At 36.3% G+C, this 23,971-nt stretch overlaps 1 protein-coding gene across 1 annotated transcript in view; it reads right to left on the minus strand.

Moving 5' to 3' along the window:
• The window catches only part of ADAM9 (ADAM metallopeptidase domain 9), a 148,260-nt gene that overhangs the window by 95,341 nt on the left and 28,948 nt on the right, over positions 1 to 23,971 (minus strand). Inside the window, exons 5-11 of the mRNA XM_059155828.1 lie at positions 20,759 to 20,835; positions 19,549 to 19,744; positions 18,295 to 18,360; positions 16,347 to 16,418; positions 14,998 to 15,167; positions 9,912 to 9,993; positions 9,312 to 9,445 (exon numbers count right to left, since the gene is read on the minus strand). Coding sequence (XP_059011811.1) covers positions 9,312 to 9,445; positions 9,912 to 9,993; positions 14,998 to 15,167; positions 16,347 to 16,418; positions 18,295 to 18,360; positions 19,549 to 19,744; positions 20,759 to 20,835 — 797 coding nt within the window. The remainder of the gene's footprint in view (positions 1 to 9,311; positions 9,446 to 9,911; positions 9,994 to 14,997; positions 15,168 to 16,346; positions 16,419 to 18,294; positions 18,361 to 19,548; positions 19,745 to 20,758; positions 20,836 to 23,971) is intronic.

Consider the following 23,971-nt stretch of genomic DNA (forward strand, 5'->3'; position numbering starts at 1 on the left):
CACCAGATCTTAAATAGTTAATCCAACACTGTCTCCATTATGTCCATTCTGCCCTCTGCCTCTCTGCTCAAAGTGGAAGTGAATGCAATGTTGTCTGAGATAGTTTACTTGTTCTCAGAAGAAGCACGATGCCCTTCATTCAGTAGCAAAGGTCTCACTTATAGTCTTTTGGGGCAAGTAGAAAACATTCCATTCTCTAAAATCTTATATTCTGAGATCTAGAAAGCAACGTTCGTTCATTAGAAGTCCTCTGCCATTACAAATGTTGCCTCAAGACATCTCTGTTTGCTACAGACTCAATTTTATCCTAATACCAACATTTTTTTTAAGTAGGCTCCACTCCCAGTGTGGACCCCAACACACATCTTGAACTCATGACCTGGAGATAAAGAGTCAGATGCTTAAACAACTGAGTCACCCAGGCACCCCATCCTAATACTCCTAAAGTGCTTCTACACTGACCCCTGTAAGCAATGACTGCCCAAAATTTCATGCCTTGCACCATCTCACCCAGTCTCAATCTGTCTCTCTAATGTTTTATTTTGCCGTAAGACCATGCTAAACCATGCCCCATTTCAACCCTGCGAGCATAATACATTTCTGCTTCATATACGAAAGGTCAACAGTGAAAACAGCTCGAGGTGAACATCTGTAAGCAGTGGAATATTTATATTTATCCAACACTTACCTACCAGCTACATCTCTGTCATAGAAGATAAGTAAAGTACAGATGGGACTTCCCTTTCTTTTTGCCCTGGTTAATTTTAACTTACTACAGTAAGAAAATTACTATTACAAGCTCAATAAAATGTGTATAAACTCACATAATGACTCACTACACCATCACACAACCTCCCCAAAAGACAAGAGCAACAACAGACAAATATTCTATATATCCTAAAATCTCTATTAGAGGGGCTCCTGGGTGGGTCAGTCAGCTGGGCATCTGCCTTTGGCTCAGATCCTGATCTCAGGGTGCTGGGATCAAGCCCCATGTAGGGCTCCCTGCTCAGCGGGGAGTCTGCTTCTCCCTCTTTCTCTGTCCTTCCTTCAGCTCATGTTCTCTCACTCTCTCTTTCTCAAATAAATAAAATCTTTTAAAAAAATCTCTATTAGAATGCTAAACAAAAGCGTGAACTAATATGGCACCAGAAATAATGGGAAAATAAAGTCAATACAATCCACTCAGATCTATCTGAAATATGATCATCCGGTGAAAAGTTTTTAAAAATAAATAACTCCACAATAAAATTAACAATGTATAATACCGCAAGCATATATTATCAGTTCTCAAGAGTAAAGTCCAGGGGAACATTGATGAATAGCAATCTCCTAAATGTTCAATGCTATTAATATCTGTAACAGACAGGTATCTACATTTATTTGAAATTAATTCTATTAAAATAATATTGCCTTATTTCCTAACTAAAAATAAATATCTGCTCAGAGCAAAATGATTAAAAAGATAAAGCCAGAAGAAAAATAAATACAAAAGTGACCCAAAAGACTACCACCAAAAATGAGAACCAGCTAAACATTTTGGCATACACCCTTCCAATCTTTCTTCACATGTTCATATTTTTATTTTTTATTTATTTTTTTAAAATATTTTACTTATCTATTTGACAGAGAGGGTCACAGCAGGGGGAGTGGGAGAGGGAGAACAGGCTTCCTGCGAAGCAGGGAGCCTAATGGCAGGGCTCATCCCAGGACCCTGGGATCATGACCTGAGCTGAAGGCAGACGCTCAACAACTGAGGCACCCAGGTGCCCCAGATGTTCATAGTTTTTAAAAGGAATAATTCACACCATGATTTCTCACATATTCTTTTCTTTTATTTGAATAAATACATTATATATTGTTAACCAGAATGATTTATAAACCATCTTCTGTAGTACTCTGGAGTTTCCAAGAAGATGCTATACTAATATGGTCATAAAATATAATTTTTCATATTTTTTAAATGGAAGAAGGGGCTTAAAAACATGACTTCTAGTACCATACTGTTACACTAAATAGGTATTTTGTGGTCAGTATAAACTATCTATTTTTTTGGACATGTGTAAGTTGTGCCCATTTTTATTGTTGAACAATGCATATATATATTGTTTGCTCACTCTGATTATTCCCCTAAAACAAATTTCTAAAAATAAAATTGCTGGCTTAAAAACATATGCTGTAAGGTTTTAAACACAAACAACCAATCTGTTCCACAGAAAACCTGTACTAATTCTCATTATACCAGAAGTATATGAGAGTGGCCTGGTGACCTACATATCCTGGTTTCATAGGTTAAAAACATGCTGTTTTATTGCTTTGATTTACATTTCTTTGTTTAGTGATATGAAAAGAAGTTTTATAAATTTACTAATCTTTTATATTTATTTCTTGTATTATGAGTTACCTGATCATATTCTTTGCTCATCTATAAATTTATGATATTATTATTCAAAAAAAAGGCAAAAACAAAAAACTCTGTCTCAAATGTTTCAAATAGTATTCTTCGCTATTTGAACTGCTAGTATTCACTGTTTGAACTGATTTTTATATACACAACTCTTCAAATCTATAGACTGCTTTGCACTTTACAGTTTTGGGGTTGTGGGGGCAGTGGAAAGACTCATGCTTCGAAAAACCTTTCTCCATCCCAGATTATATCTATTAAGCATATTTTCTTCTAGTTCATTATATTTTTGGAATTTATTTTAAAGTATGACATATGGTAATTTCTTTTCAAATTCTTAACAAATTATCTCAGCCTCATTTACTGAAAAAACCCTACCTTTAAAAAAAAGGTCACTTTTATTATTTCTGAGGTTTCTACCATAAGACTGTGAATATGTTTCTTATGCATTTAAGTTAATATTATACAGTTCCCAAACATAATAGTTCATACCGAGAGCCTTCTTTAAGGGTCTTCTCTTTCAGTATTTTCTTCACTACTATTGCAAAATTACTCTTCCAAATTGACTTTAAACTTATTTTTGTCAAGTTCTACAATGAATAAAATATATACATATCTGGAACATGATTAGACTTATACTAAATTTGTAAGTTAATTTGGTAAAGACAGATATATTTCCAATATTTAGTCTCTCCATAAAAGAACACTGCCTTTATTCAAATTACATATTCTGACTTTCAATAAACTTCTCTGTGTTCTTTAAACAAGTGCTGCATATTTCCTATTAAGTTGATCCCAAGGTACTCAGAATTTTTGACAAATATAGTTTTTTTTTTTTAAGATTTTATTTATTTATTTGACAGATCACAAGAAGGCAGAGAAGCAGGCAGAGAGAGAGAGAGGGAAGCAGGCCCCCTGCTGAGCAGAGAGCCCGATGTGGGGCTCGATCCCAGGATCCTGAGATCATGACCTGAGCCAAAGGCAGAGGCTTAACCTATTGAGCCACCCAGGCGCCCCGACAAATATAGTTTTTTTCTCACATTTTTTCAAAATAGTTAAAACTGGTCTATTGAAAATCTACTTATTTTATAACTGTATTTCTAACACTAGTTGATTCCCTTGCTTTTCAAAAGTAGACAATCATAGTAACATCATTTCCCCCTCTTTTCAAATATTTACTCCTAAATCTTTTTCTTATTCATTGCACTAGCTAGAAAACCCAAGCCAAAATAAACTAATAGTACTGATAGTATCATGTACGCTCAATATTCCATGGTTTCCCCTCCAATCTTATACCCATCATTCTCCACCATGTACTTTGCATAGAAGGCTGACCTATACGGACTGCACCTTTCATGCAGACGAGCAAGAAACACGGCCAATAAGAGACACTGGCCAAGATAAGTTGGTAGGAAAATAACTGATTATTCCTCTGGGTCCCACTGTTAACAGGTCACCTGATGATGGCCGTTTCCCTCTACTTCAACTTCTAAATGGTCAGTCTCTCTCACAGCCATAGCTATTTCTCTCCACAATCCCGGAACAGTTATCTATCTTTACATCTTCTACATCCCCACTGGGTAACATACTTAAGCCAGTCCCCAAAACTTCTTGCCTATTCTCATGGGGAAAATGGTAGAACACCTTATATTCGAGATCATCTTGTATTCATGTTGAAGTTTTAATATGCAGTAAGTTTTAAATGTAATAGTCATGATACCATTTTATTCAAAATATTTCATAATTACTTTGGCCTTTAGGTCTCTGATAGAAGGTTTTCTTAGGAGAATGTTTTTAAACTACCAACTCATTTAGGGTTTTTGTTATTAATATCTAGTTTTCCACATTGTGGCCAAAGAATGAGACCTGTTCTGTTTCTGCTTCTTTTCTAAATTATTTGAGTCTTTTGGCAAAATATAGGGTCAATTTTATGGAGATTCCAGAATACCTGAAATGAAGATATATGTTCTGTTTGTACATAGAGTTACATTATTATCTATTAAATCAACCATTCTAGGGGTACCTGGGTGGCTCAGTTAGTTAACCGTCTGCCTTCGGCTCAGGTCACAATATCAGGGTCATGGAATCGAGCCCCACATCAGGCTCTCTGCTCAGCAAGGAGCCTGCTTTTCTCTCTCTCTCTCTCTGCCTGCTGCTCTGCCTACTTGTGATCTCTCTCTCTCTCGGTCAAATAAATAAATAAAATCTTTTAAAAAAATAAATAAATGAACCACACTGATATTTATTTAAATCTCTATAATCTTATGTGCTTTGTTAATATAATCTGGTAATGATTAAGATGTTTTAAAATTTCCTCTTAGATAAGTGCTCATCTTCCCTTGACATGCTTTTTACATTACATATTTTAATAACATAATATCGATAATAATGATAAATGTTCATTAATGATCATACATCTTACAAATGGAAAGTGATCATTTTTGCCTTATTTGGAGTCTCTTTGTCTCAGGTATGTTTCCTAGATGAAACATTTATTTACAGTGGTGTGAGACCTAGACTGAGAAGCATATATTTGTCAAACTGTTTAATTTGGCCTTAAATTATTATATCTTATACTTTGCATTTTGTAACACCTTAACAAATGTTCTTTTGTGCTTTGTAATTCTATGTTGCATAATTTCTCTAAAAAATTTTTTGTCCTGGGGAGGCTGCCTGGCTCACTCAGTAGAGCATGTGACACTTAATCTAAGGGTAATGAGTTCAAGCCCCAAGTTAGGTGTGGAGCCTACTTTAGGAAAAAAAAAAAAATGCCCTTGTGAATTAGAAATGGCATCCTGTTTTCAATTCTACCTTGAGGTCACTATTTTGACAATTTAAAATTCAGTAAGACATCTATTTCTCCAGTTTTCTATGATTTTATACCTCCCCAATTAAGTTGTTTAATTTTTTTTAATACTATATATTTTCTTTCATGTTTCATTTGTTCTCATTTCCCCTCCACTAAATCCAATGGTCCAAAAACCATACTTTCCACTGTGTTCTCAACATCTATTCCATCTTTCTTTTAATCTCTGTCCTTTCCCCTGTAATCTGGGAAAGTTTATCCAGACTGACTTGGAACAGGCATTAAAAAGAATTATCCAACCAAGGCCAAAATGAGTTCCCATGCTAGGACTGAGATAAATTTAGACCTCCTGGCCCCACTGTTCAAGAGGGAATCCCAAACACTTCACACACACACACCCCTCCCATTCCATTTCCTAACACACGCAGCTGCAGCAAGACTCCCTCCCTGCCTTGAGTCTCCTGGGACAAATTTCCTTCTGTCCTATAACCCTGTTTATATTTATCACCGTAAGAAGCTGTAGCTCTCCATGTAGGCCCTTATCTCCCTCCTGTTCCCTTACTAGGCACCTAGAATTCACAGTCCAGCATCAGCAAAAACTCTTGATATCCTCAACCTCTTCTCTGAAAGTAACTTTCACTGTCAAGCTCTACTTGAAATTCTTTTACTCCCGGATTTCACAACTTCCACTAGAACCTTCTCAAGGAGCAGCAGCTTTTTCCCTCATACAATACACATATCAATAATAATGATATAACCCTCATACAACTAGAGATAGAGTCAGTGTTCTTCCTCCAGATTGCTGCTTCTAGGCCATTCTTCCTCGATCCTTTCTAAAACCTTCCAGCTCTGAATCTCATAAAATTAAACTACGCACTATTTAATTACTCACGTAACAACCTGAGATGCTCCTTCTCATGTCCTTCTCACCAACACTGTCACTCTAACACTACTCTTGTCTTAATTTTTGCTGATTTCAATATACAGGTAAATAACCCTACTAAGCCCTTGCTCTCTCCAAAGCCTGAACTCCTCTCCTCCAATGATCTAATCCTCTGCCATTCAACCACTCATTGCCATGCTTTTAATGGACATTTTAACATTACTATAGTTTATAATCTCAACTTTACCCTTCTTACTCTCCCCAGGTACATCTTTATACTCCAATGTAACTTGAATCCCACTGGGACACTCAGTGTTTTCCCTTTTCACCTCCTTTATCCCCTTGCTATCCTCCCTTTCCTAGGCCTTATCCAGCTTCAATGTCATGGTCCATCACGATAATTACTCCTTTGCAAACAGATCTGACTTCTTTGCACCCTTCTTCCTTCATTGTATTTGGCCTAAATAAAACCCGGTTAACATCAGCTCTCGTATGCTACCTATGCTATTGAATGCGGCTGCACAAAAACACACAACCACAAACTAATCTCCAATTATTAATTAGGGACTTAAAATTCATGACTGTGAATCTCATGTGGCTCTTTAGAATGGCCCAGGAAACACACTCTACTCCATTTACCCTCCCATTCTTCCACCCAACTATTTCATACCCTCTCTTATCTCCTGAAATCCCCACCAACCTTTCCCCCCACCAACTTTTCGGCTGATGAACACACTTCCTACTTCACTGGCAAAACGGAACCACAGACTCCCCACCACTACATCTATCCATCTACCAGCAGCTACCTCCATTTATTCTTATTACTACAGATAGCCTGAGCTCCATTTGAACAAACCCCTCCACTTGTGCCCCAGATCTCATGTCCTCTCACCCACTCAAGGTCACCTACAGCAATGTTTCCCTTTTTGTTCTAGATCACCAATTTTACCCCCTACAAAATTATTCCTCTTAGCATACCTACTGTAATTTCTTCCATCTTGGAAAAAAGTCTACCCTAACCATACTTCTTCCTTCATACCTGGCTCTTCCCGCAGATAGCCACACAGCTTCCTACTCATCTCCTTCAAATATTTCGTCTATTATCATCTCAAAGGAGCTTACCCTGACTGTACTAATTTTAAAACTGCAACCTGACCTCTACCATCACCACCACCACCTTCTGGCCCTCCCAATACTTTAAATGCTTTAAAATGTACTTCCAATACTTTAAAATGTAAACTGCATTAAGGGCACATCTTTATCTAATTCACTGAAATACTGCAAGTGCTTAAAACAAAGTCTAGCACTGAGTCAGCATTCAATAAATACTCGATAAGGGGCACCTACATGGCGTAGTTGGTTAAGTATCTGACTCTTGGTTTCAGCTCAGGTCATGATCTCAGAGTCTTGAGATCGAGAGCCCTGAGTCAGGTTCTGTGCTCAGCCCAGAGTCTACTGAAGATTCTCCCACCATCTCCCTCTGCCCCTGCACCCAACTTGCTCGCACATACGCGCTGGATCTCTCTCAAATACAAAATTTTTTTTTTTAAAGATTTTATTTATTTATTTGACAGAGAGAAATTACAAGTACATTGAGAGGCAGGCAGAGAGAGAGAGAAGGAAGCAGGCTCCCTGCTGAGCAGAGAGCCCGATGCAGGACTCGATCCCAGGACCCTGAGATCATGACCTGAGCCGAAGGCAGCGGCTTAACCCACTGAGCCACCCAGGTGCCCCAACAAAATTTTTTTTAAATAAGATTTTTAAAATTAATAAATAAACAAATAATAAGTGAATGAATAAAGTATGGGTCCATTCTTCATTGCTTCTTACAGCACTTCAGATTCCACTGTAGCACTGTTTCTTTCCTAACTCTGCATGCCACCACTTTTATCTCAGTCTCCTGTCTTATCAAGGTTGATTATGCATTTCTTGTTCCCTGAATTCCTGTCTCTCTCCACTACACTCCCAGCCAAAGCAAATACTAAATGTACTTCCCTGCCCTGCAGGAAATCTTACAAACATATGACTTTTCTTGTAAATATAATTACTTTTTCATTAAGTATAGTTATTTTCATGAACATGTTCTAATTCTTCCACAACAATTTTTCAGCCTAGTATTTGCTCAAAAACAGGTAAATCCTGTAGCAAATTCTGCTTGAGAGCTTTCCTTTACACCACGATTTAATTAGAACTGTACTTTCAGATCTGAAGATAAAGAACTGGCTAACAGCAGTTTTTATTATTCTTTCCGTGCCCCAGAAACTTGAGGGAGGTAGGAAAGGAAATGAATACTTGGGGTTGCAGATATTCCCCACATGAAATCTTCATCTGTGGAAAAGATGAACATCTTCCTCATCTAATTTTTTCTCTAGCTCAGCTTCTACTCACATATGCATTGTGTATGTCTAGCTCTCCACTTAACACTACCACCTACTAAATTAGGAAGGAACCGTGTTCCCTTATGATAAATCTGCACCAAAAAGAAGCCCAACAACTCAAGGGTGGTGTTCACCTGTAGACCCTGCTTGTAATTCCTTTTGAACCCTGGCAAAGAAGGGGTTCTAAGATCACAGGCTCTGGACCCAGACTTCAAATCCCGGCTTCACCACTTCCTTTGATGTGTAACCTCACTTTCTTTATCCTTAACTGGAGATACCCACATCTCATTAGGTTGGCTGAGCACTAAAGATTAATTCAAGTGCTTAGAACAGTGCCTATTACAAAATAACATTCACTAAATGTTAACTCTTCTTTCTCCTCCCCTTTATCTTGCCTCTCACCTTTATTTATAAAAGTAGAGATGTTAGTAAGACTATGTCAAGATTTCTTCCCTTTACAGTGACAATGAAGCACTTTTCTCAAAAAGTGATTTATGAATAAATGCCTCCTATAGTCTTTCAATCTAATCTAACCTACACTACATCTAACAAAACTCTTTCCTAATTCCTAATTCAGATGTAAATTTTTCCATGTTCTTATAGTTCTGGTGGGTCATTCTACACAACAGTGTAGCTACACACCTGTGCCTACACAAATGTTTCTGTCTTAAAGGTCTCTGGAATCATTTACTTAATTAAAAAACAGACTCCTCATTGGTGTGTCACGTGATTAATTTCAGAAGAGCCAGGAATAATTTTTCAACATAGACATGAGAACATCACAGAGTTTAAGAAACACCCATCTATATCATGTTAAGAAGAAATAATTCAGTTACTCACGATGCTCCTGAATTCATGATGCAGCTCTTTGCACCACAAAAACAATCTCTGCCATCATCATGATTCATTCCAAGGTTATGACCCAACTCATGAGCAACAATGGATGCAAACGTCTCCACTGTAATTTGCCCAAACTGCCCAAACACAGGAAAGTATTAATTAGGTTTCTGAACAAAAAGGATATGCTTATTATTTTTTCCACAAAAGGAAATTAATCACTACAGTGGTGACCGTCTTTACGATAAATCAAGCATCCAACATCAGTCTTCACACATTTCACTAGGAAACTGATACGGCATGGACATAGAGCCTTTAAGCAACAGACCAATTATGTTAGCACTAATAAGTTATTTGGGGAAAACAGATTCATGGTTCTAATTTAATTTTCTTAAAGAGGGTTTCAAATTCCTTGTCCATAAAAAGTGAGGAGTTAATGAACACATCATATTAGAAAACTAATCCAATCTCTAAAGAAAAAACACATCTATCACTTCTACCCAAAATATTGTTTTAAGGACTAGAGATGGAAATATGCGGTCAAATGCTTGACACTGTCCTAACGCAAACATCCAAAGTTAAATTTCAAGAACAAAAACGTACCACATTAATCCCGCCTGCATGGCTCCTTGAACATACTGTTCCCACAAATGCCATTCCTGCAGTCCCACCAAAACCTTTCTTCCTAAATGAAAATAAAAAGTCAAAGTTAGAAAATGTACTTGCGGGGGTGAAAGGAACATACTGATCTTACTTCACGGGGCTGGTAGAACCTACAGAAACTGGGAGAAGAATGGCAAAGATAATTGACATTTTAAATCAGAACACAATTAAGTCTTACTTCTTTTTTGTTCTCAGAGAACGAGATTAATATCAGCTATTAATTAATATCATTAATTAATATTAATAAATTAATATTGATTTCTCAAATGAAGATATGTTTTAGACGCCAAGCTTTTTTCCTACCCTCTAGACAAAAAATCATCCTAAAATGCATTATATTTCTTTATTCAAAATCTCTAATGAAGAGAGACAGTTATCACTCAATGAACAGAACGCACAGGGAGGCTGCAGAGCAGGGAGCACAGGGAACGTAAGAACCACAATGGCCTCCATATGGGTCGCAGGTAATCATCACCTACACACTTGTATCTCAAGACCTATTTCTCTACCTCGAACTCCTTTGCCCAGTAAATTCTCCTAGCTCATTCCCTCAGCCCCTTTCAAGTCTTTACTCACAAGTCTTCTCTTTTAGCCTTCCCTCTCCACACCAACCCTACTCCTCCAATACTTTTTTTCTTGGCAAGTGCTCCACTATTTATTGAGTAGAAAAGGATAATAATAACAACACACTGTATTTAAAATATTCTATAAGCCTTCACAAGCGCTTTACAAAATAATCTCATTTCAACCTGAAATCCTACTAGATAAAAGTTATTGGGCCCACTGAACAGATTAAGAAACTGAGACTCTGGGAAGTTTTATCTTCAGCTGTTAGGTCACCAAGCTGTGGTCTGACATAATGCTATCTGATTCCACACTTACTATCCTCAATAACTATACCATCCTGGCCCTTTCTCCCCTATAGCCAGGTAAGCACATTCTAATCAGGGAGAAATGCAAGTAAAGAAATTTGTCTTCATGTCATGAGGAGCTGAGCCTACAGTACAAAAAACTGTGGCTACTAAGATTCTTCAAACATTTCCTGGACTCTGAGTCAGAATATGAGCACTGGTTGTAACCTTAACCTCCCTGGGAGACATGCAGCTACAGGAAAATGAGGTACTTATTCCTTCACATGATGATAGAAAATTAGAACCCAAGACACTGTGTTGTGTATCTAGTTCCATTATCACAAACATAGATGACAGAGGCCACACAACATGCCCAAATTCAAGCTGTTTCGTTTTGTAGCAGTCTCCACTAGCATGCCAAGGCAGGCAGCTCCTTCAGATGGGAAAGGCAGATGCCCACCCTTGACCTTCACTGGCTAAACCAAAGGCAAGGAGATGGAGAATTCAGCCTTATGCATCATCTCAGGCAGTGCTTTTCAAACTATCTAGAGGGAAGGGCCAGTAATTTTTTCTTTAATTTCCAATTCATCACAGACCAATATCTCTTCATTTTCCCATTTTTTTAATTGAAATCACTGATATATTAATTTCAGGTGTATAATACAATAATTGGATAATTACATAAATTATGAAATGCTCACCACCATAATATAGTTACACTCTTCCTATACTTTTACTTCTACCCCCCCCCGCTCTATTTTTCCTCATCACTTATTAGTATTTAATATATTATATACATTTATGGCTAATCTCCTCTATCACAATATGGACTCCGTGATGGCAAGAATTTTCATCTGGACAAACACAGTTCAACAGTATGAGTTCCCTTACAGAAAATTCTAGAAAATGGAAATTAACCCACATTAACAGAAAAAAGATTAATGGTTGCTTGGGGAAGGAATTTTTTTGGTGGTTTTTTTTTTGGAGGGAAGAGACGATTGGATTACAATGGGGCCTGGAGGGAATGGACAAGTTTGTTATCTTGATCATGGTGATAATTTCATGGCTATATGTCAAAACGCACCTAAATGTACACTTTAAATATGTGCAGCTTAATCTTCATCTGCTAAACCTCAATAAACCTGCTTAAAAGTTTAAAACATTTTAAAAATACACAATGTTTGTCTTCTTTATTCATTGCTATCCCTAGTACCTAGGGTATACACCTAATAAATATTTTTTAAATGAATGAGTAAATCTTTCTCTGAGGTATCTGACCAACAAAGAGAAGAGGACCAGAGATACTGCCATAAGGGAACTGCTACGGAAACACGCCAGATCACCCTCTACTTAATACCATAGTCTCCAGGCCCTACACATGTACTCAATGCTTCCAAAAGGCTCTTTAGCACCCATTCTTTTTTTTTTAAAAAAAAGATTTTATTAATTTATTTGACAGACAGAGACCATAAGTAGGCAGAGAGGCAGGCAAAGAGAGAGAGGAAGGGAAGCAGACTCCCTGCTGAGCAGAGAGCCCGATGCGGAGCTTGATCCCAGGACCCTGGGATCATGACCTGAGCCGAAGGCAGAGGCTTTAACCCCCTGAGCCAGCCAGGTGCCCCTTTAGCACCCCATTCTTAACGAAAAACACAGGCAGGGATCATTAGACAGACATTTGGGAAATGCCTCCACATGACAGATGGATACCAGACAGAAAAGACAAGACAGCTTGGTAGGTTTGTTTGAGCAAGGCATGAGAAATGTGCTAGATGCCTGTCCCTTCTGGCCCCCTGTAAACTAGAAGGCAGGAGGATACTTATAGGAGCAATTTTACTAAAAATTAGTAAAAAGGTCAGGACCAAGCCTTTGTGATTACAGGGCTATAAAAATCCACTTTGGCATTTTCACTGCCTTGCTTTAATTAACTCACATAACGAAAGAAAACAAAATAAAATCAAGAGTGTGGGGAAAGGGCAGCACTCCCTATACTAGCGGATGAAAGATTACTACAAACTCTGCTGTCAAAGAGTTTAGAAAGCAAGGGGGTCAACACTCAGCGACCTTTGTCGACTCTTTGCTCTTCCTTGCTCTCGCCTTTATTGGTCCTACAGAAGAATCATAGATCTTTATCACACTTTCTCAAGCACGTGATGCGTGACAAGGGGTCATGCTGGAACTAGGAGGATCTGTTTATGGGAAAGATACGATATGCTAATCTGCTTGTTCTAAGAGTTCTGCTAAACAGAGCCTAGGGGACAATGTATACATCTCTCGGATCACAGGGCGGCTGTTTGGGCTAAGAAAGCTTGGGGGAACTCCCCACATGGCATTCCTACGGCAGAGTGGTCACGCAGGCCTCCTGGTCATGCATGCCTCAGCAGCCCAAAGACCTGGGCCCTCCTCCGAAATCTTCCCTGCCCCCAGCGGTCTCCGTGTTACATTTCATCAAGCCAGGTAATGTGGATGATTTCATGCTCTACATTAATAACTCAAACACAAAGGAAATTTTTCCTCAGAAAAAAATTGTGAGTTTTAGGTACCATCAACACTGAGGGAGGCAAAAATATATAAATTAGAACACTTTTCTGCAAAAAGCTTGCCTATCAATTCAGAAGACTTTCTCAGGGGGCAGGAGATGGGGAAGGGGGTTGGATAAAGAGTAACAATAACTTAACAGCTTTGGCAGACAAAGGAGGCTGCAGCAGGCTAAGGCCTTCAAAACTTCATCCCTCAAACCAGAAAACTTTTAAGCATGAAATATTTTAAATAGTTTTAAATGAGGATTTTGCTGTAAGTTTTGGACTGTATTGGTATAAGTGATTTATGTAAGTTTAGGCTTTATTATGGTACCATAAAATGGTATGTAAAAGAAAAAAAATTTTTAAACATCTATCAGTAAGAGCCCAAATAGAGTAAAAGAATTATTATATCCATAAAATGAGAACTTGATTATATAAAAATATTAAAGGGGACAAAAAGATCTATGGAATATTAAAAATAAGATGACATGGGGCGCCTGGGTGGCTCAGTGGGTTAAGCCGCTGCCTTCGGCTCAGGTCATGGTCTCAGGGTCCTGGGATCGAGTCCCGCATCGGGCTCTCTGCTCAGCGGGGAGCCTGCTTTCCTCTCTCTCTCTCTGCCTGCCTCTCTGTCTACTTGTGATCTCTCTCTGTCAAATAAATAAATAAAATCTTTTAAATAAATAAATAAAAATAAGATGACAGAAATAAAAAACTCAACAGAAAGCTTAAAAGAGAAATTTAAGGTAATATCCCAGAAGGCAGAACAAAAAACACAAAAAGAAAGGAGATGGAAGATAATAAAATTAGAGGACAAACACAAGAAACTCAAAGGCCAACCAAATAAAAGTCATTCCCAGAAGGAATGACAAACAAAAATAAAGAAAATCAAATCATCTACAAAATAATTAGAAAAAAATTCCTAAAACTACAGGACATCAGTTTCAAGACTGAGGTTCCCACTAAGAACACAACACAATAAATGATAAAAGACCTACACTGAAGCATTATCATCAGGACAATTCAGAAACCTGGGAACCAAGAGAAGATCCTACAAGTTCCCAGAGAAGGAAGAAAACAAACAAACCCACAAAGGACCAGGAATCAGAAATGGTTAAGGCTTCTCAGCAATAATACTGGAAGTCAAAGGAACAGAGCCATACCTTCAAAATTCTGAAGGAAAAAGACTTCACGCCTCAAATTTAACACAAAGCCAAATAACCAAAAAAGTTACAAAACAAAACCCTGAAAAACTGAGTTACTTAGGCCCTAGGATAAGCAGAAGGTTACACAGGTGTAATTTTTAAATTCTATTCTGAGACTATAAAGCACAATTTCTGACTTGCAAGAGGTCAAAATTTTTTCTTTCCATATATTCTTTCACAAGACGAAGGTAGAAAACATTCCATAACAAGGCTGAGGGAGTGAAATCCAGGAAAGAGGAAGGACATGGAATAAAGGTGACAGGGGATCCAACACAGAAGAGAAGACTCATTATTATACTGTGACTTGTCACGGGGAATATCACACAAAGCCCTCCTTATTCAGACGAATGCTCAAAAACCTTAAGAAAACATGATTCTAAAAAAAAAAAAAAAAAAAAAGCAGAAGTTATCGACCGTTACATTAACAGCGCTTTTTTTTTAAATCTCTTACAGAACGAGCTGTGCACTGTCATGTCTCCGCCGTGTTATGAGAAACTTTTCCCGCCACTGTACAAAGTTCCCCAACACATCACCAGCACCTCCAATTGTGTTGATCAGGTTTCCATTTGTCCAAATCTCTAGTCCAACTAGTACAATTCGAATATTCAACATAATATACATCTAGGAAAAAAACAGGAATCAAAGTATATAAAACATATTAAAGAATCTTAAGAGTATCTTTTAACTCACAATGAACATAACTACTTACAGGAAAAGCAGGACTGCTCCCCTCCAAAAACTATACTTCATGCGATATAGCGAGACTCTAACCTTTTAAGGGTCTCAGTGTCGTCATCCGCAAAATGAAAGTAACGGAAGTTCAAAATGGTGTTTACCTTCCATTCCCAAATCTGACAGACTGAAAATTTATTGCTCTAAACTAATGCATATCTATGTATGGTCCATATGTATCTCACTTAATATAGATATTCATACATTTCACTACAGGAATATCAGCGAGTTTGATTACGAAGAGCCACCAGAGATCCTGTTAGAGGTGTTATGCAATACATAGCAAACCAAATTATCTTTCTAAACTTTTACCTAAAATCCTAATTATACATACCCCAAAGGTTTCAGATAGTGCACTATGGAATGCATTTTTATTTCATAGAGATACTGGGAGGAATAAATGAAAATAAATGTAAAGCACTTGGCTCATTTTCTAGCATATTATAAATACTCAATAGAACACTACTGTCTTCATCATTATTATTATTATGCTAAATATTCACATCAAGGAAATACCTTATAGAGGAAATTATCTTATAAGAACATGCATCTAATTCTTCAATATCTCCCACTGGATAACTGAACTACAAACCCTCCAACCAAACTTCTCTCTCTCTTCCTCCCTCCCTCTTGGGCATGCTCACGCTCGCGGTCTCGGTCTCTCTCTCTCTCTCTCTCTCTCTCTCTCACACACACACACACACACACACACACACACACATACACACAGAGTCCTATCATGGTTTCAGAGTAGGAGGCAGCATTCATCAAAGTAAGATTGAGTAAAAATTCAAAGGTCTTTTCATAAATGCCAAAGTTCCTTATCCTTTCTACACTGAGGATAAAATAGATGCTATTATGAAATCTCTTACGTGTCTCAAAGTCTTTCTACAATTATACATTCCCTTCAAACATAAAAAATGTTACAAAACAAACTAGAAAACAGACCCCTGAAAGAATGAGCCCCTAGGATAATCAGAACTCAAAATGAAACAATTTTTAGATTCCGTTCTGAGACTATAAAAAGACAGGCTAGAATAATCCCAGTTAATAGAAAACACAACTCACACTATCCAAGTAGTTTGCTAAACGGATCATCTCCTCTCTCACTGCAGTCTGATTTCTTCCCATCATGTCATACTGAAAAGCAAGAAAGGGAAATCATTTCACCAAAGTCATTTACGAAAAAAATTTCTAAAATCTGTTATAATGAAGGTAAGAATCCCAAATATTTCCTCTGCACTAAAAATGGAGGCATTTAGACATGCACCTGCCTTTCAAATTAAGAAATCTACAGGATACATTTCAGTGGAATAAATAGGAGTAAGAAAAACAGGTTCAAGTATGAAATGAATGTTAAGCAAAACATATTGAAGTCTTTATTTGCTCCAAATTAGCATAATTTTTAAATGAATTCTCTTTAATGCTCTTTTTATTCATTTTAATGCAAAAATGTTTTCAAACAGTTTATAAAGGTAGTGTTTAAAACCATCAAAATGCACAGATAAAGGGATAAAAACAATCTAACAGATTTCCTGACCCTTTCATCCCTTAGGCTAAAGACATTACCAATAAACAATTTCTAAACTCGGGGCTAAATTAATAATGAGAGATTAACCAATGTTCACCAACAGACATTATATGAACAGACATTATATAGACAAAATAGATATTTGCAAGTTTAACCATATTAAGACAAACAGTTGATATGACTGATTATTTTCTTCAAGACCCAGCTAAATCCAAATGTCTATTTTAACATTATTCTAATACAATCAACAAATAACTAATGAAAAGAAAATTTTAAAAAGAATGTATGGTTTTGCTCTAAGATAAGAGCATTAATATATCAGATCTTATTTAATATATCAGAACATATCAGATCTTTTATCAGGCAGGCATTTTATCATGATTTTCCTAAACAAACAAAAAAAATAATTTATCTGATAAGGTTTGATTAAAATGGAATCATTCTTATTTTGAACCATTTTCCACCAGTATGTAACATCTATCTGGAGAGAGTAATAAATAAAAACATTACAAATCTCTATTTTTGACTTGTCCAAATGTTCTCCAGAAACTTTTTATCCATTATCAGGTGTGCAGTTCATGCTTGCTCACACTCCCTGTGCTTTTTCCTTCTATCACTTGAGGGTAATGAACCCACAATGAACAAATCTGAATACGTTCTATCTGTTAATAAACACAGCTTGTTTATTTCCAACCTATGCAAAATAAGGGATTTTTTTAACCATAAAAATAGTCTAAACTCTATAGCTTACAAGAAAGGATCTGCCAATATTGATAAGTTTCTACAACTTTTTCACACAAACAACAAAGCTAAAGTAAAAGTCAGACAAAACATTTCAAATAATTTATTAAATTATATAACAGCTGTATCTAAAACTGATAACCCTGTAAATGTTGAAATAGACCCATTACTTTTCTTAGCTAAGTTAAGCACAATTCTTAAATATGAATAAGGAAATCCCTGGTGTTATCCTGGACACAGAAACTAAGAGTAAAGACTAAAATCAGCTATTCTCCTGTATTCCCTTCTGCAGCACGCCACAACCTGGAAGTTTCCGTCTCTTAAAGTGACGTATATGCAAGTTGGTTGAAATTCTAAAGAGCAAAGTAATTTCATTAGGCAACAAAGCAGTATCTGATTGCTGGTTTTTCATCACAGTCCTCTAAAGCCATCTGAAAAGGTGACCCTAACTGAAGGGCAATACAGTTTTGCTTAAGAAATTCTGCATGAGGAGATCACCCGAAACACCTGGGTTAGGTGGGGGGAGAAGATGACCAGTAAAAATAGTTGGAGGTACTCTCATTCACTACCTTCAGTTTCTGGTGGGGTTACAAACATCAAGCATTTTTAAAGGAAAAAACCCATTTGAGATTTAAAAATACATTTAAGAAAAATCAGTATAAATATATTTTATGGTTCCTTTATGGGATGCTCACTTCTCATCTGCTTTTCATGAAAAAGAAGAAAAACTGTCACCAATCCTACCCTTTCCTTGTCTACGACAATGAACAGCTCCACGTATCGGGTCTGTGGCAGGACAGCTCTTCTTCTCTGTCAAAAAAAAAAAAAAAAAAAAAAAAAAAAAAAAAAAATTAGGCCAAAAACAAAAAAATTATAAGACTACATGTTAAAAAAAAAAAGAAAGAAAACTACATATTTTTCATAGGTAGTGACCTTATCCTCATCTCTAATCTCTTATTTCAGGCCAGCTAAGAACGTGATAAAGTTAGTTTAGTTTACACACATCAATAAAGCCAAAAACATATTTTTTTCTAAAATAGTGACATCTCCTCTCTATACTAGCCTGAGAAAAATTCTAGTTAACAACAATATGAAGTATTCAAATTTCCAAAGCAGAGTTACTGATTTTCTAATATCAAAACTACATGTACTCACACACTCTAAAGGGAAGCCCCATTGCTATGTTGAGTGAAAAAATGAACATAAGAATTATACTATTACAAGAATACAATAACCCAGAGCAGAAGTGAGGACAAGGCTGCCACTTCAAAACAGGACTAGTTCTGTGATTTTCAGAAATTCATATATAAAGTACAGAATTTGACAAAAATTTAAAGGTTCTCCAATGACTGAAGTTAAAAAGAACAGTCCAACAGTACAAAAGAGTGGAGGTAAGAAAGGCAATGAAAATAATGCCATAAACTCATATGAAAATGTATCAGAAGAGGTGCAAGCCTCTTCCAACACAGCAGCATCATCTCACATGCAGAAAGACACAGTGCCCACAACTGAAGTTGAGCTGTTCCTAGGAACATTTCAGCCTTTAAGAGCCCCACATCAAGAGTAGGCAGGGAATCTTAATGGTGACTCAAAAGAGGGATGCAAGTGTTCCTGGAAGACATCTTAAATGAAGTACTAAGTCTCAATTCGTCTCTCTTTCTCCGATCCAGGGCTCAGAAATCACTATTCTTGTTGTTGTGAAAGATATATAAATAAAAAATTGTACTGCTCTCTGGAAGACAATATAATGGACTATCACGCAGCAGTGATAAAAAGAAGTAAGTTCTGTTTAATATTTAAGCCCTGATTTCTAAAACACACAGGAGCTTGACTACATTCGACTTGGTAGCAGGAACTGCATCTTTTTATCCCCTAGTACCTGTCTAAATGTCTGGTCCATAGACAGAAAAACGTAACAAAGATAAGTATTGGTTTAATGCATAAAGACATGATTTTTTAACACATTAGTCTGAGCCATTAAGAAATATATTTCCTTACTCGAAGTAGCTGAGTGATGCTAGGAGGCTCTTCTTCTTCATAGTTTGTGGTTTCTGTTTCTATATCCTTGTTGGAAACCCCACATTTCAGAGGCTCTTTGTGGACATCATCCATTCGATAAAAGATGTGCTCAAAACGAGAACTGTTTTGCAGGGGTTCAATCCCGTAACTCACATTCTCTATATGCAGCAATCCTCTAAGTGTCACGTGACACGTACACAATTTTTAAGAATGAAGAAAATAATACACAGGAAAAGGAATCAGAAAACCGAAATTCAAATCCTAGTTCTTAACATGTCTAAGAAAGGGTAGCGTGTGGAGAGAAAAATAGCACGGTTTTAGAGTCACACAGATATGAATTTAAATCTCAAGACCTCTACCTACTAACATCACTCCCTAAAAAAAGTCAGTTAACCTCTCCAAGTGACTGTTGTATATACAGAAAGCAACTCAGAACAGTGGCTGAAAGTATGGACTCTGGAGCCAGAGAACCAGTGTTTGAATCCCAAATGTTTCTCCCTAGCTGTGCGGCTCTCAGCAATGACTTAACCTCTACCTTACTTTATTCTACATGGGGTTGTTCTGAAAACTAAATTATTAAGAGTAAAATACTTAAAACATGGCCTGATGCACAGTCACTGCTCTGTGTTATTACTTAAATGGAGATAATTATAGCCATCTTATACAGCTGGTTTGATAATTAAAATATTTATTAGTTCAATCAGTCACATAACCGATGAACCAGAATAGCATCATACTGCCAGGGCTTCAGTAAATGTAATTTTAATATTATTATCGTTTTATTTGATATGTGGTACAATTTCTCTGAACCTCAGTTTGCTCATCATCACCTACATACAGAGATAGTGAGCCCCCTTTCACAGCATTATGATACTTAAATGAAAGAATATAGGTGAAAATTTTATATAGTGCTACAGAAACTAAAAGTATGTTTTTTCTAAATAGCAAAATTATTTAGCAGTCTCAAATCAATGAAATTCTCTCTTTAGCTATTGAAACTCATCAACTGTAGTATTTTCTTAAATAAACACGTCAAGAATAATACCCGATACATATCTCTAAAGACCTTCCACAATACCAAAGTAAAATCTAATTTAGTTAAGTCCCTCCAAGTGACTTGATTTAGAAACTGAGACAGGTAAAAGGGTAAGAAATAAAAGGAAAAAAAATGACACAGAAAATTCCTTACCTGAGTCCGAAACAGTCGCTAAGAGCAATGGATGAATTGTAAACTCCCTCCACATAGCCCCGATAATGACAATGATTCTAAACGATAAAAACTGTATTATCTTCAAATACTGTTACATGGCTATAATTCATCATAGAAATTACACAGCTAACAAAATTATTTAAGGTCAATAAACTAACAATTCTGTTTATAACACTGGCATCTCATATCATGGCATTCTTTGGACTACTATCACCCTATAAGCATACAAATGTTTAGGCAGAATTCCAGAGGATACTAAGTACACACAGCTCTACTCCAATAGCTTTTAAGCTTAGAAGCAGAACAAGACAGCATTATGTCGTGTTTAATATCTTAGATCATAGTCAATCCAGGAAGCAACAGCAGTCAATTGATACCTAACACCGAAGGGAATCTTGTGACAAGCTAATGATGCCAAGGAGGAAGAAAAGTGAGTATGTGGCAAGAAAGTAATATTGACCACATGATTTTCTTTTCTTCTTATATGTATATTAATCATATTATTATTAGTTTTACATTTAGCCATCTTAAAAAATAAAAAGAGGCTTTATCCTTAATTTTGAACAACAAATTGACCATTGGAAGTACAAGCATATTATCACTAATACCAGATTTCTTTTACTACACGATGAGATATTCTCCTCTTAAAATAGTCTCAAACCACTAAAACAAAGCCAAGGTCATGGGAAAGGGGGTTGTTGGGGAGACTAGCCCTACCACACATTAAGACATATCACAAGGCCTTAAAAAATTAAAATAATATGGTAACAGTAGTGAATTAGAGAACCACCAGTGGAACAAAATCTGGGGGACCTGAAATAGCCTAAAGTACGTATGGAACTGGAGCAAGGATTTTTATAATAAATGGTGCTCAGACCACTTGTCAGACATTTGGAAAAAGTTGAAATTAGATCCATACCTCACTCACCACACATAAGAATAAAATTTAAATGAATCAAGAATCGAAACATAAAAAATAAAAACTATACAAGAACTAAAAGAAAATATGGGTGACCTTCTCTTTAACCTGGGTGTAGAGAAAGGCTAACTATCATTCAAAATACATCTGCAATAGAAGGGGAAAAAAATGATAATTTTTACTACATAAGAAGTTTTTTAAACTTCTATGTGGAAAAAAAAAAACATCAAAAAACAAAATCAGGGAGGTTGGGAGAGCCTAGTGGTGGGTATTATGGAGGGCACGTATTGCATGGAGCACTGGGTGTGGTGCATAAACAATGAATTCTGGAACACTGAAAAGAAATTTTAAAAAATATATAAGAATTTTAAAAAATTAAACACAATACACAGATTGGGGAAAAAAACATCTGTAAGTTATATCACAGATACAAGACTAATATCCCTAACTATAAAGAATTCTTGAACATCCAAGGGGAAATATTAAAAACTCAAGAGGAGAGGAAGAAGTAAAACTGTCACTATTTGCAGATGACCTGATTTTATATATGGAAAACCCTAAAGACTCCACCAAAAAACTGTTAGAACTAATAGATGAATTCAGTAAAGTTGCAGGAAACAAAATCAATATATAGAAATCTGTTGTGTTATATACACAGATAATGAAGCAGCAAAAGGAAAAATTAAGAAAACAATCCCATTTACAATCGCATCAAAAAGAGTAAAATACCTAGATATAAATTTAACCAAGGCAGAAAGATCTATACACAGAAATTGGTAAGACATTAATGAAAGAAATTGAAGAAGATACAAATAAGCAGAAAGATAATCAATGTTCATAGATTAGAAGAACAAATGTTAAAATGTCTAGACTAACCAAAACAATCTACAGATTCAAGCAATTCCTATCAAAATTCCGAAGGCATTTTTTACAGAAATGGAACAAAAACCTAAAATTTGTCTGGAACCACAAAAAATATCACATGGAATAAAGATACTTCTTTCTCTTCTTGAGAAAGAAAAAAAAGAAAGCTAGAGGCATAATGCTCCCTGATTTCAAACTATATTACAAAGCTATGGCAATCAAAACAGTATGGTGTTCGCATGAAAACAGACACACAGATCAACGGAACAGAACAGAAAGCCCAGAAGTAAACCCACACCTATATGGTCAATTAATTTCTGACAAAGCAGCCAAGAATCTACCAGTTTCTTCAATAAACTGTATTGAAAAAATTGGACAGGAAAGAATGAAACTAGACCACTTTCTTACACCATACATAAAAATTAACACAAAATTAGATTAAAGACAGCATAGCAACTATAGTTAATGATGCGCTACTGCATATATGAAAGTTGCTAAAAGATTAATCTTAAAAGTTCTTATCAGAGACACCTGGGTGACTCAGTCGGTTAAGCCACTGCCTTTAGCTCAGGTCATGATCCCAGGGTCCTGGGATTGAGCCCCACACTGGGCTTCCCTGCTCAGTGGGGAACCTGCTTCTCTCTCTCTGCCTCTGCCTGCCACTGTGCCTGCTTGTGCGCGCTCTCTCTCTCTCTCTCACTCTCTAATAAATAAAATCTTTTTAAAAAAATAAAAAATAAAAAAGTTCTTATCACACACGCACAAAAAAACACTTTGTAACTATGTATGATAACAGATAATAAGATTTACAGTGGCAATCATTTCACAACATATACAAATATCAAATCATTATGATGTATACCTGAAACTAATGCAGTATAACATATATCGATTATACCTCAATTTAAAAAAAACGTTTCTTAGAGGAACAGCAACAAAAAAAAAGTGGAAAAACAGGGCAAAAGACATGATTAGGCAATTCAAAAAAGAACATAAAAACACCTCACATATATGAAGATTTTCAATCTCACTCATAAAAAAGGTAAGAATCCATGAGTCTACGCTGACACAAATAATTAAGAAAGGAAAACTTTTCCTTGCAGAAAGCACTAACGCACAGAGAATCACTAATGAAATTAGGAAGTCACCATTTTAACCACCATCATAATAACCATTAATTCAGACAAATACTAAATACTAACAGTAGTGGGTAAAAATTTAAGAAGTAACAGGATATTTATATTAGCCTCAAAATGTCTAACCATAATATTCATTAAGAAGGAAAAAAAATTAACTGTACAGAAGGAGAAACCTGGCAGAAAATTCCTTAACTAAATGATCAAAGTTAACATGATCAGAAACAACACTAACCACAGCACATGCTTCTTGACAGGATACACTGAGGACCA

The sequence above is a fragment of the Mustela lutreola genome, chromosome 18, assembly GCF_030435805.1.
Source record: "Mustela lutreola isolate mMusLut2 chromosome 18, mMusLut2.pri, whole genome shotgun sequence".
NCBI lineage: Eukaryota > Metazoa > Chordata > Mammalia > Carnivora > Mustelidae > Mustela > Mustela lutreola.